The 12,340-nt window shown below is 30.6% G+C and overlaps 2 protein-coding genes across 2 annotated transcripts in view; one reads left to right on the forward strand and one right to left on the reverse strand.

Annotated features, from left to right (window-relative positions):
* The window catches only part of LOC110278122 (plant UBX domain-containing protein 8-like), a 3,280-nt gene extending 1,901 nt beyond the window's left edge, over positions 1-1,379 (forward strand). Inside the window, exons 4-6 of the mRNA XM_052257727.1 lie at positions 237-525; positions 1,103-1,153; positions 1,242-1,379. Coding sequence (XP_052113687.1) covers positions 237-525; positions 1,103-1,153; positions 1,242-1,379 — 478 coding nt within the window. The remainder of the gene's footprint in view (positions 1-236; positions 526-1,102; positions 1,154-1,241) is intronic.
* A 10,325-nt stretch (positions 1,380-11,704) lies between these two features.
* Positions 11,705-12,340, reverse strand: LOC107473338 (RING-H2 finger protein ATL79-like). Its single transcript, XM_016092883.1, has one exon. The coding sequence runs from the start codon at positions 12,338-12,340 to the stop codon at positions 11,705-11,707; it is 636 nt and encodes a 211-aa protein (XP_015948369.1).

The raw sequence follows: 12,340 nt of genomic DNA on the forward strand, positions 1-12,340 counted from the left end.
AACTTTTAAAAAATTTTAAGAACAAAATATATATATTTTACTCTCTAATTTTTCTTTTGAAGGAGTAGTTTGTTTCAAAATTTATAGTTATTTTAAAGAATAAATTTGAAAATATTACTCTCATGTTTATCTAATATTTTATTTTTTTGTGAATGACAATTCTTGATGCTAGCACCAATAATCAGAAATCGAGGTTGGTTAAGTTGGATGATGGCTCTGTTGCTCTTTGTTGTTAGAATGTTTAGACCGTCACTACTACTTAATAGAATTTATAAGAGAAGAGAACTTATTAGAGATTCACCTAATGGGATTAATGGTGCTAGTGATAGTAATTTACATTCACCACAATATGCTGTTTCTACAAGTCAAAATGAAACCGAAAATTCGTCACGTGAAGCTCGTGATTATCATTACAATGACCATTATTCATCAGATCCCAGTGTCTCACAGCATGTATCTGATAATGATGTTGAGGAAGATATGATTCGAGCTGCAATTGAGGCTTCAATGAGTACCAATGTTAATGTATGTATTTCCACAATATAAAGTTAATTTCTTTCTAGTTTTTTTTAGATGAGTTTTTGTTATTTTAAAATTAAAATCTTTTTCTTTTTGTTTAAATAGTTTTTTAAAATTTTATTTTGTCAGTGTTTTTAGTTTATTTAAATGCTATTGCAATATGTTAAAATTCATTAGCAAAATGTTTTGTATAACAGAATATGCTAAATTTTAATTTTTCATTAGTTCACATTTGACGAAATAAACTAATTTTTAGAAGCAGAACCATAAGAAGAAAATTAGAAACCTATATATATGGTTGAGTGTATAGTACATATAATTATAGTGACTATATAAATAATTTTAAAATTAAAATTATATTTTTTTATATTTTAATAATATTTTTTTAAACTAAAAAATATTATTATATAATAAATAAATATTATTTTAATCTTAATAATATTTTTTTAAGATACGATAACCATCTTAGTATAGAGTATATATAGACACTACAACACACACTTATATATGCAAAAGCTAACCACCTATTTAATTTTTTTAAAGTTTTTCTCAAGTTTTCCATATTGAAACATTATTTTTTCAGGGTTCATTGGACGATGATGATTTGGCTGAAGCACTTTCACTGTCCTTAAAGGTTATGAGTTTTTTTTTTTTAATTTTTTATTTTTTACAATATATATTAATATTTCTTATTTGTATTTTCAAATGATATTTGAATTTAGACTGCGGCTGAAGAAGAAGAAGAACGTGAATTTATAGTTAAAGAAATAATAAGCAAGATAGAGCAAAGCAAAGCAACAACAGCAGAAGAATCGGACATGAGTATCATACTGCCGCATGAATATATATCACAAGAATAAGAGAGCGGAAAGAAAAAAAGAAATTTGTGTGATGCGAAAATTTTCAGGAATTAAGTTGTTAATTTACTTAAAAAAATACTATAAAGTCTGTATCTCAACTTAAATACAAATTAGTCAATATATAATACATAAATTAAGAAATAAATATACAGAAATGTATTTTTCTACATATATTTCGCTAGAAAAACACTCACATAAAGACGCTATTTTTTAATAATTAAAATTTAATTTATATAATCGATTAAACTGTGTTATTTTTATTAAAATTAGACCAACCAAACTGATTTGACCGAAAAATCGATAAATCAAATCTTAAATCGATCTATTTTAATTTTTTATAGAAAATTGCTATAATACCCCTATAAAAAATGACTAAAAATATTTCTATTATATATTTTAAAAATTCTAAATCCTAATCTTTCTCTTCTCTTTATGCTATCATTGAATTAGAATTTAGAATTTTCAAAATTAATATATATAATAAGAATATTTTAGTCATTTTTTATAATGAGAGAATTATAACCATTTTCTATAAAAAAGAATATTAATTTAGATCGATTCAATATTTGATTTATCGATTTTTCAATCAAATCAATTTGTTTCGTCTAATTTTAACAAAAATAACACAGTTTGATCGATTATATATGTTAAATTTTAATTAATAAAAAACATTTAAAAAAACGTTTTAAGCATCTTTATGTGAATGGTTCATTTTGACAAAGTTTAGTTTTTATTTCATAAAAAAAAAAAATACTATAAAGTATAGATAGAAAAATTTATTTGGTCATAGATAACAACAAGAATAACGATATTTTTATCATTTTTTCTATTTTGAGACAAATTTCTTTATACTTTCGGACAAAAATAAAGACAAAAACTTAATCACAAAAATATCTAGAATAGAATAGGTATATAAATGGATTACATTGTGAGAAAAATAGAATAGATATATAGATGAATCACAAATGATAATGCGTTATAAAATAATAAAAAATGTTATTTATACACAAAAATCAATTATTAAAATCAATCATTAATATATTTATATATAAATATATGTGTGATTTAATTTATTTTTAATATGTATTTATATTTCAGCATATATTTTATACTGATAACTGACTTTAATAACTAATTTTAGTGTACATATAATATAAATAGAGAATGCAATGCTTTTTAAAAAATGACCTTTCATTTATTTTATATTATTAATTATTTTAATTATTGAATTTAATTATAATAAATAAATTAATTTTATTTTAATTTATATTAATTTTTCGTCTAATGTATTTTGATTTATAATTATTAAGAGTATCATAATACTTAATCATTTATTTGATTTGATTGATATAAATATAAAATATTTTCTTATACTTTTACAAAAAAGGACAAAAAGTTAATCACAAAAATATTTACAACGGTGAGATATGTTGTAGAATTAAATAAATAAAAAAGATGTAACAAATATAAATATGAAAATATAATTAAGTAACTTAAGAGTAATATTCACTAGAATTATTATATTAATATAGTAGATATAATTAATATATTTAATAATATTAAAGTATATAAGAAATAAAGAGAATAGTAAGAAAGAGAGAATAGTATAAGAGAGATGCTATTGTTTTATTGCTTGTAATTGTGTGTTGTACGTAAAGGCTATGAAGCCTTATTTATAGTTGTTCAAAATCAACCTTCGTTAAAGGTTGGTCTTCAAATTTTTTTATTGAAATCTTCAGCCGCCCATATCATTAATGGGCATCCATATCACAACACTCCCCCTTGGATGACCATTTAGGATTATTGCCTCGTTAAAACCTTACTAAAGAAAAACTCGGTGGAAAAAAAAACTTTAGTGAAGGAAAAAGAGTACAATATTCTTTAATGATGGGGCTGCCTCATTAAAAACCTTGTCAATATAAACCCAATAGAAAAAAAACTTGACCAAGGAAAAAAGAGTACAGTCTCCCCCTCTTGTCGACATCATTTAATGTCTCGAAATCGGCGCATCCCAATCTCATGTACCAATCTTTCAAAGGAGGATTTTGGGAGTGACTTTGTAAATAAATCTGCCAGATTGTCACTTGAGCGGATCTGTTGGACATCAATTGTCCCTTGATTTTGAAGATCATGAATGAAGAAGAATTTGGGAGAAATATGCTTCGTTCTATCACCTTTAATGTATCCACTCTTAAGTTGAGCAATACATGCTGTATTATCTTCAAATAGGACAGTTGGAGCTATCTTATGATCAATCAGTCCACATGATGACAGAATATATTGAATCGGACTCCTCAGCCAAAAACACTCGCGACTAGCTTCATGAATCGCCAATATTTTGGCATGATTAGAGGATGTTGCAACAATCGTCTGTTTTGTGGACCTCCATGATATAGCTGTTCCACCATATGTAAACAGGTATCCTGTTTGAGATATCCCTTTATGTGGATCAGACAAGTATCCATCATCTGCATAGCCAACTAATTGTGACTTGGATCCATAGGGATAAAACAATCCCATATCAACCGTCCCATGAAGATATCGAAAGATTTGTTTGATTCCACTCCAATGTCTTCCGGTTGGAGAGTAACTATATCTTGCTAGTAAATTCACAGCAAATGATATATCAGGTCGCGTATTATTAGCAAGATACATTAGCGCTCCAATGGCACTAAGATATAGTACTTCAGGACCAATGATATCTTCATTTTCTTTTTTAGGGCGGAATTGATCATTTTTCACATCCAAAGATCTTACGATCATTGGGGTACTCAAAGGATGTGACTTATCCATATAAAATATTTTAAAGCTCTTCTCTATGTATGTTGTTTGATGAATAAAGATCCCGTCTTTTGTATGCTCGATCTGCAGGCCGAGACAAAATTTAGTCTTTCCAAGATCTTTCATCTCAAACTCTTCTTTTAGAGTTTTTATAATTGTTGGAATCTCTTCAGGAGTCCCAATGATATTTAAATCATCAATGTACACAGCAATCATAATGAATCCAGAAGCTGTTTTCTTTATGAAAACACACGGGCATATATCATCATTCTTGAAACCGTTTTTGGCCAGATACTCAATAAGACGATTATACCACATTCGTCCAGATTGCTTTAGACCATATAAAGATCTTTGCAATTTGACTGAGTATAACCCTTGCGAATATTCATTGGATGGTTTAGATATCTTTAGTCCTTCAAGGACTTTTATATAGATATCCCGATCTAATGAGCCGTATAAATAGGCTGTTACCACATCCATTAAATGCATATGCAGTTTATGATATGCAGATAACTGACCAAATAACGCAATGTTATCGCATCCACTACAGGGGAATACGTTTCTTCATAATCTATACCAGGCCTTTGTGAAAAACCTTGTGCCACAAGTCGGGCTTTATAGCGCACAACTTCATTTTTCTCATTCCGTTTTCTCACAAATACCCACCAGTATCCAACAGGTTTTACATCTTCTGGTGTACGGACTACAGGTCCAAAGACTTCACGCTTTGCAAGTGAGTCTAACTCAGCCTTCATGGCTTCTTTCCATTTTGGCCAATCATTCCTTAGTCGACATTCTTCGACTGATCTTGGCTCAAGATCCTTACTTTCATTCATGATATTTAATGCCACGTTATATGCAAATATTTCATTGACAATTGTCTTATTTCGGTCCCATTTCTTTCCTGTAAAGACATAATTTATCGAGATCTCGTTATTTTCATAATTTTCAGGTACCTGAACGTCTTCTGGCATTAACACTATATCAGAATTTTGGACAGCTATAGGTGTCTCTACTATGTCTTTTTTAACAGGAATATTATTTACCTCTTTTCTCTTTCGAATATTTTTGTCTTTAGAACCGACAGGCCTACCACGCTTCTGGCGTGTATTTGATTTGGTGGCAATTTGTCCAACTGGGACATCAATTCGAATTGGGGAATTTTCTGCTGGTATATACGACTTGGTTATCCTCTTTGTATCGGAAAATGCACCAGGCAATTCATTTGCTATTCTTTGCAAATGTATAATCTTTTGAACTTCTTGTTCACATTGCCCTAATCAAGGATCTAAATGCATCAATGATGATGCATTCCAATTAAGTTCCTTTTTAGGAAGCTTATTCTCTTCCCCTAATGTTGGAAATTTTGATTCATCAAAATGACAATCCGTAAACCGGGCTTTAAACACATCTTCAGTTTGTATCTCAAGATACCTCACTATAGAGGGAGAATCATATCCAACATATATCTCCAATTTTCTTTGGGGTCCCATTTTGGTGAGATTAGGTGGTGCAATAGGAACATATATCGCACACTCAAATATTCTTAAATGAGAGATATTTGGCTGCTGGCCAAAAGCTAATTGCATAGGAGAGAACTGATGGTAACTCGTTGGCCTCAAACAAATAAGTGCTGCGGCATGTAAAACAGCATGCCCTCAAACCGAGGTTAGGAGATTTGTTCTCATAAGTAAGGGTCTAGCAATTAATTGGAGGCATTTAATAAGTGATTCTGCTAATCCATTTTGTGTGTGAACATAAGCTACTGGATGTTCAACACTTATTCCATTAGCCATATAATAAGCATCAAAAGCTTGTGAAGTAAATTCACTAGCATTATCAAGGCAAATTGCTTTGATTGGATTTTCTAGAAATTGTGCTTTTAATCGAATAATTTGAGCCAGTAATCTCGCAAACGCCAGGTTGTGAGAAGACAATAAGCACATATATGACCATCTCGAAGATGCGTCTATTAGGACCATAAAATATCTAAAAGATCCACATAGTGGATGAATATGTCCACATATATCACCTTGAATCCTTTCTAGGAATTCAGGGGACTCAAATCCAATCTTTACTAGTGATGGCCTTAATATTAACTTTCCCTGAGAACATGCAGCACAACAAAATTCACTAGTTTTAAGAATCTTCTGGTTCTTTAGTGAATGTTCATGAGAGTTTTCAATAATTCTCCTCATCATGGTTGTTTCCGGATGACCCAATCGGTCGTGCCAAGTTATGAAATAATTTGGGCTAGTAAACTTCTGGTTTACAGTGGCATGTGATTCAATTGCACTAATCTTGGTATAATACAACCCAGATGAAAGTGAGGGTAACTTTTCTAATATTACCTTTTTATTTAAATCATGAGTTGTGATACATAAATACTCATGATTTTTCTCATTCATAGTCTCAATATAATATCCATTTCGGTGAATATCTTTAAAGCTCAACAAGTTTCTTTGAGATTTGGTAGACAACAGTGCATTATTTATTATGAATTTTGTTCCTCCGGAAAATAAAATTATAGCTCTTTCGGAGCCTTCAATCACATTGTCTGAGCCAATAATAGTATTAACACATTCTTCTTTTGGCACAAGATGGGTAAAATATATATCACTTTTGAGAATGGTATGCGAACTTGTACTATCCGCAAGGCATGCATCTTCATTATATATCCTTGCCATTCTCTTCAAAGACAAATAATAATAAAATGAGTAGTATGTACAGTTAAATTGAATAATTGATCGAAATTATTTTTCTAAGAAATACTGCACATAAAAATAATGTCATATACTAAATTTTTTTTAAAACATGATATATTTAATGATTTCGAAATTCATAAACATTAATATTTCATTATTTATATACATCACATTTGAAATTTAAATACATAGAAAATAAAACTTAATAATAATTTCTTTACATTATTTATTTACATGGATACATAACAATCCCACATTTTAAACTATTCAATCATTGATCAAATGACCAATATTTCCTTCAGGATCCTCAATGAAATCAGATACATCATAATGAGTGGTGGAATTTTCAGCATCATTTGAAACGAAATTTGATTCTTTTCCCTTATCGTCCTTTTTCAAAGATGCCTGGTAAAGATCGACTAGGTGCCTTAGGGTACGGCAGGTACGTAATCAATGGCTCTTTCCACCACAACGGAAACACTTATCCTCTGTTGATTTATTTTGCACGATATTTCTTTCTTTATCCCACTTCTAGTGAGATCATCTCTTTTGAATATAATTCATTTTCCTTCCATAATTTTTCTTATTATTAAAAGCTTGCTATTTACCTTTTCTGGGGTAATTTGCCGTATTTACTTCAGGAAATGGGGCGGCGCCAACTGGGCGCGCTTCATGATTTTTCAATAGCAACTCATTGTTGGGTTCAGCAACAAGAAGGCAAGAAATTAACTCAGAATATTTTTTAAACCCTTTTTCTCGATACTGCTGCTGCAGGAGCACATTCGAGGCATGGAAGGTTGATAAAGTTTTCTCCAACATATAATGATCAGTGATCTTTTCCCCACATAATTTCATTCGTGAGATGATTCGAAATATTGCAGAATTATATTCATTTATGGATTTAAAATCTTGTAGACGCAAGTGCGTCCATTCATATCGAGCTTGAGGAAGTATCACCATTTTCTGATGATTATACTTTTCTTCAAGGTCTTTCCAAAGATCTGCAGGATCTTTTAATATGAGATATTCATTTTTCAATCCTTCGTCAAGATGACGACGAAGAAAAATCATGGCTTTGACTTTATCCTTCTGGGATGCATTATTTTCAGCGTTAATGGTATCTCCAAGATCCATTGAATCAAGATGAATTTCAGCATCTAATACCCATGATAAATAATTGTTTCCAGATATATCAAGAGTATTGAATTCAAGATGAGAGAATTTCGACATAATGAAAAATTGTTACCTAAATCTTCTTAAAAATTTGATAAGAGTCTCGTGCTGATAACGTGTTGTAGAATTAAATAAACAAGGAAGATATAACAAATATAAATATGGAAATATAATTAGGTAACTCAAGTAGTAATATTCACTAGAATTATTATATCAATATAATAGATATAATTAATATATTTAATAATATTAAAGTATATAAGAAATAAAGAGAATAGTAAAAAAGAGAGAATAGTATAAAAGAAATGCTATTGTTTTATTGTTTGTAATTATGTATTGTACGCAAAAGTTATGAAACCTTATTTATAGTTGTTCAAAATCAATTTTTATTAAAAGTTGGTATTCAAATTTCTTTATTGAAATCTTCGGTCGCCCATATCACTAATGGACATCTATATCACTTATCACAACAAGATACAGGAGTTTTTCCTGTTAAATATAACACCATCAAATAATAAAGTTTCAGAATATTATGATTGACGAAAAGAAAAAAAAAAGGATATGATACTATTAAAGTATTAATAAGATAAGTGGTATGTGCGGCTGGCACCAAACTAACCATCCTCTCGACACTATCTCGTCTTTCAATTAAAATTTATTTAAATTATATTATAAAAAAATATTTTATTTCATAAAAAATAATTTAAAAAATATTAAAAATATTATAAAAATTTGTAATGTCCAATGATTTTGATAAATACATACATGTACTCAAATTTTAAATAAAATACTTTACATAGTCAATAATAATATAAAAATTAAAAAATATATTTTTATCATCTATTTACTTACGTCACTGTCACATTACAAAATTTTATAATACTCCTAAAAAAATATTTTATTTCAAGCATAGTAATTTAAAAAAATATTTTATCCAAAAAAATATTTTATACCATGCAAAATAATTTAAAAAATGATTTAAAAAATATTAGGAGTACTATAAAAATTTGTAACAGACGCATTTAAATTATTAGGGCTGTTTTTGCATGTATAATTCGAATCGCTCTGGTTCAAACTATCTTAACACCATATTCATATCTAATTTGAATCAAGCTGAGACTTACATCTATACATAATTCGAATTGGATTACTTCGAATTACAAAAACTTCTACTAATTCGACTTTATCTAATTTGAATTACTATTGGTTTTCCTAATTCGAATTGAGCTCATTCTAATTAAATAGAAAAGTGATTATGGGTGATTCAAGTAACGTTTTTGATTTGGTAGAATTAAGTAATTTTATTCTCCTAAAATTTTATAGTGATGGCATGTGGATTCGACTATATTTTTATGTTGGTTGTCGAATACCTAACACAACCCTCATCCTTTATTCAGGTTTGAGACTGGCTATGTACCGCAAGTGTAACATAGGCGGAGTTTCCTAAAATTTTATAATACTCCTAAAAAAATATTTTATTCCACGCATAGTAATTTAAAAAAAAATATTTTATCCAAACAAATATTTTATACCATAAAAAATAATTTTAAAAAATGACTTAAAAAATGTTAAGGGTATTATAAAAATTTGTAACAGACACATTCAAATTACTAGAGCTGTCCTTGCATGTATAATTTGAATCCTTCTAGTTCAAACTACCTTAACACCATATCCATGTCTAAGCTGATTCAAACTACGTAAGATTTACATCCATACATAATTTAAATTGAATTTATTCAAATTACAAAACTTCTACTAATTTTACTTTATCTAATTTAAATTACTATTCGTTTTTCTAATTCGAAATGAACTCATTCGAATTACATAAAAAAGTGATTATAGATGATTCAAGTAACGCTTTTGATTTAATAGAATTAAGTAATTTTATTCTCTATTTAGGTTAATTGTATCAATTGCCCTAATATAATTATTTATGTGCACTGGTGAAGTAGTGATGCTTGCATATAAAAAATAGCAACATGCTCAGAAACTATATTAAAGCTTAGTTCGCTTTTAACGTGTCAGAATAATTTATATCTTTATACATATATATGCCCTGGTTAACGATTTTGAGTTATAATAAATCTGGAGAAACAATATAGATTTTGGATGTTATTTTTTTAAATGTACAAATCTTTTGTTAGTTTATTTTTCTGGTTCCATTAGTGAGACCAATTGAGTTAACATTCTTGTTTTGATTAAGGATTGTTATGTTAGAAAAAAAAAAGGTACAAAAAGACACTAAGGCTATTGATAATATCTTCAAAAATACTCAAGTTTAATAAAATTCAGAGAATAAGCTACTATTTTTATATACGAAAGTTGAAAACGCTGACATATCTACCCATAAAAAAAGAAATTACTATTTGTATCCATAAAACATGAGTTCTATATAACAAAATTATCCAAACACTAAAAAATCACATAAAAACTCCAAATTACCCTTATCATCATTTGCATCATCTTTTTCCCACCACTACCGTCGCCACTAACCCTAACCCCATTCTCTTTCTATCTCTCCTTCCATTTTCTGAGCACGTCGCCGCCGTCAGAGTCCGTCAACTCTGCCAACTCCTTCCTCTCTCTCTCTTTCTTTCTATATTTTGCTTCTCTCTTTTCTACTTTTTCGAATGGTTGCGTGATGTAGGTTCAATGGTCTCTGGATTTGTAGACTGGGAAAGAACGGGTGGAACCGCGGACTCGACAAGGGCTGGAGCTCTGTGTCAGCGAGAGATGGAGGGCTAGCTGGAACGGGTTGGGACAACGGTAGCGATCAGGCAGCGGTAGCGGCTCTAGGGTTGTAAAAGGCGGCAAAAACAGAAGGCGACGGTGGTCTTGGGATTACGGAGGTGAGGCAAGAGGAAGAAGAAGAAAGAGAGAGGGAAAGGGTGGAGGAGAAAAGAAAGGGGGAAATGACGCGGCGGCGGCGAGTGGAGGTTGGGTGGGACTTGACGGCGCCAGCGACTGTTGAGTGTCGCAGCGGTAGTTACGCAGAAGAGCTAAGAAGGGGCGAGAGAGAGGAAGAAGAGTGGAAATCGGGTGTGGGGGAACAGCTTGGTGTTTGCCGGTGGTGGTGCCGTAGTCTCAGACAATTTGCTTTCTTTATTGTTGTTGTTGTTGTTGCTTTATGTGAAGAAGATGATAATGAAAGTATAGTGGTGGTGGTGATGGTAGTGACGAAGGAAATGAGGTGGTAGTGACTTTAAATTGAATGATGGTGGTAATTAGGGTTTAGGATGGTGGTGAGGAAGAATTTCGGTGGTGGGTTTGGGATTGGAAAAGTGGTGGTGTGGAGTAAGTGGTGGTGGTGGGGTAATTTGAAAATTTCAAATAATTTTTTTGGATTTAGCTAGTTTTGTTAGCAAAAGTTTATGTTTCATGGATACAAATGGTATTTTTTTTTCCTATGAATAAATATATCAGCGTTTTTAACTTTCATAGTTACAAATAGTAGTTTACTCAAATTCAAAATAACATGACAAATTAATCAATTCTTATTAGTTGTTTGTGTAAAATTAATTTACAGACTGATTTAACAAAACAACTATTAGAATTATACTTTCAAAATTACTATTTATTCACAATTTTTTTAACAATTAGGATAATAATGCGACATAATTAAAACAAATTAAAGAACCCTACTAAACACAAAAATAGAAGATGAACCTATTCATCATCTATCTCTGAAGTTGGAAATAGGATGCTGCGGCACAATGGGCAAGAATGTGGCGACTCACAGTTGGCACAGCATCGGAGCCACGGGAGTAAGCAGCGATTATGAAAAACATGCGAGCAATTTGTACGAACAATATCTACGCTTGAATCTTCATTACCATGGTCAAACTTCTCCAAACAAATGGCGCATTCGGCATCATCATCTTGCTCATCAGAATCTTGAACAACATTGTACGAAGTAACATGAAGGTTCACAACAATCTCCCGTGTGTTGGAGTCACACCTTCTTGCAGTTTCGACTATGTTAGATAAAATTTGGTCAAATAGCTCAGGGGACACAGATAGTGAAGAAAAGATTTCATGTAACAAGATTGTGTCTTCTCTGCTGAGGTCTGTGAGTGGAGTACCACTACATAGGATGTCTGAAGGAACCAAGATTGCTTCCATGGCTGTAGTTGTCGTAGAAGAAGAGTGAATCTCAGGAGCTGGGTTTGAGCTTTCAATAATTTGGATCAATTTTTTGGTGCAATTGAAGATGATGGAGAAGCAATCATCGAAATCAAACTGTTGTGGTATGGATGGATCTTCAATGGGAGTGATTTGCAAAGAAGAAGAGGGGAATTCCAT

The sequence above is a fragment of the Arachis duranensis genome, chromosome 2 (genome assembly GCF_000817695.3).
Source record: "Arachis duranensis cultivar V14167 chromosome 2, aradu.V14167.gnm2.J7QH, whole genome shotgun sequence".
NCBI lineage: Eukaryota > Viridiplantae > Streptophyta > Magnoliopsida > Fabales > Fabaceae > Arachis > Arachis duranensis.

Bases quoted from the DNA above. Each gene is read 5' to 3' on its own strand.
- LOC107473338 (XM_016092883.1), bottom strand. From the start codon at position 12,340: ATGGAATTCCCCTCTTCTTCTTTGCAAATCACTCCCATTGAAGATCCA.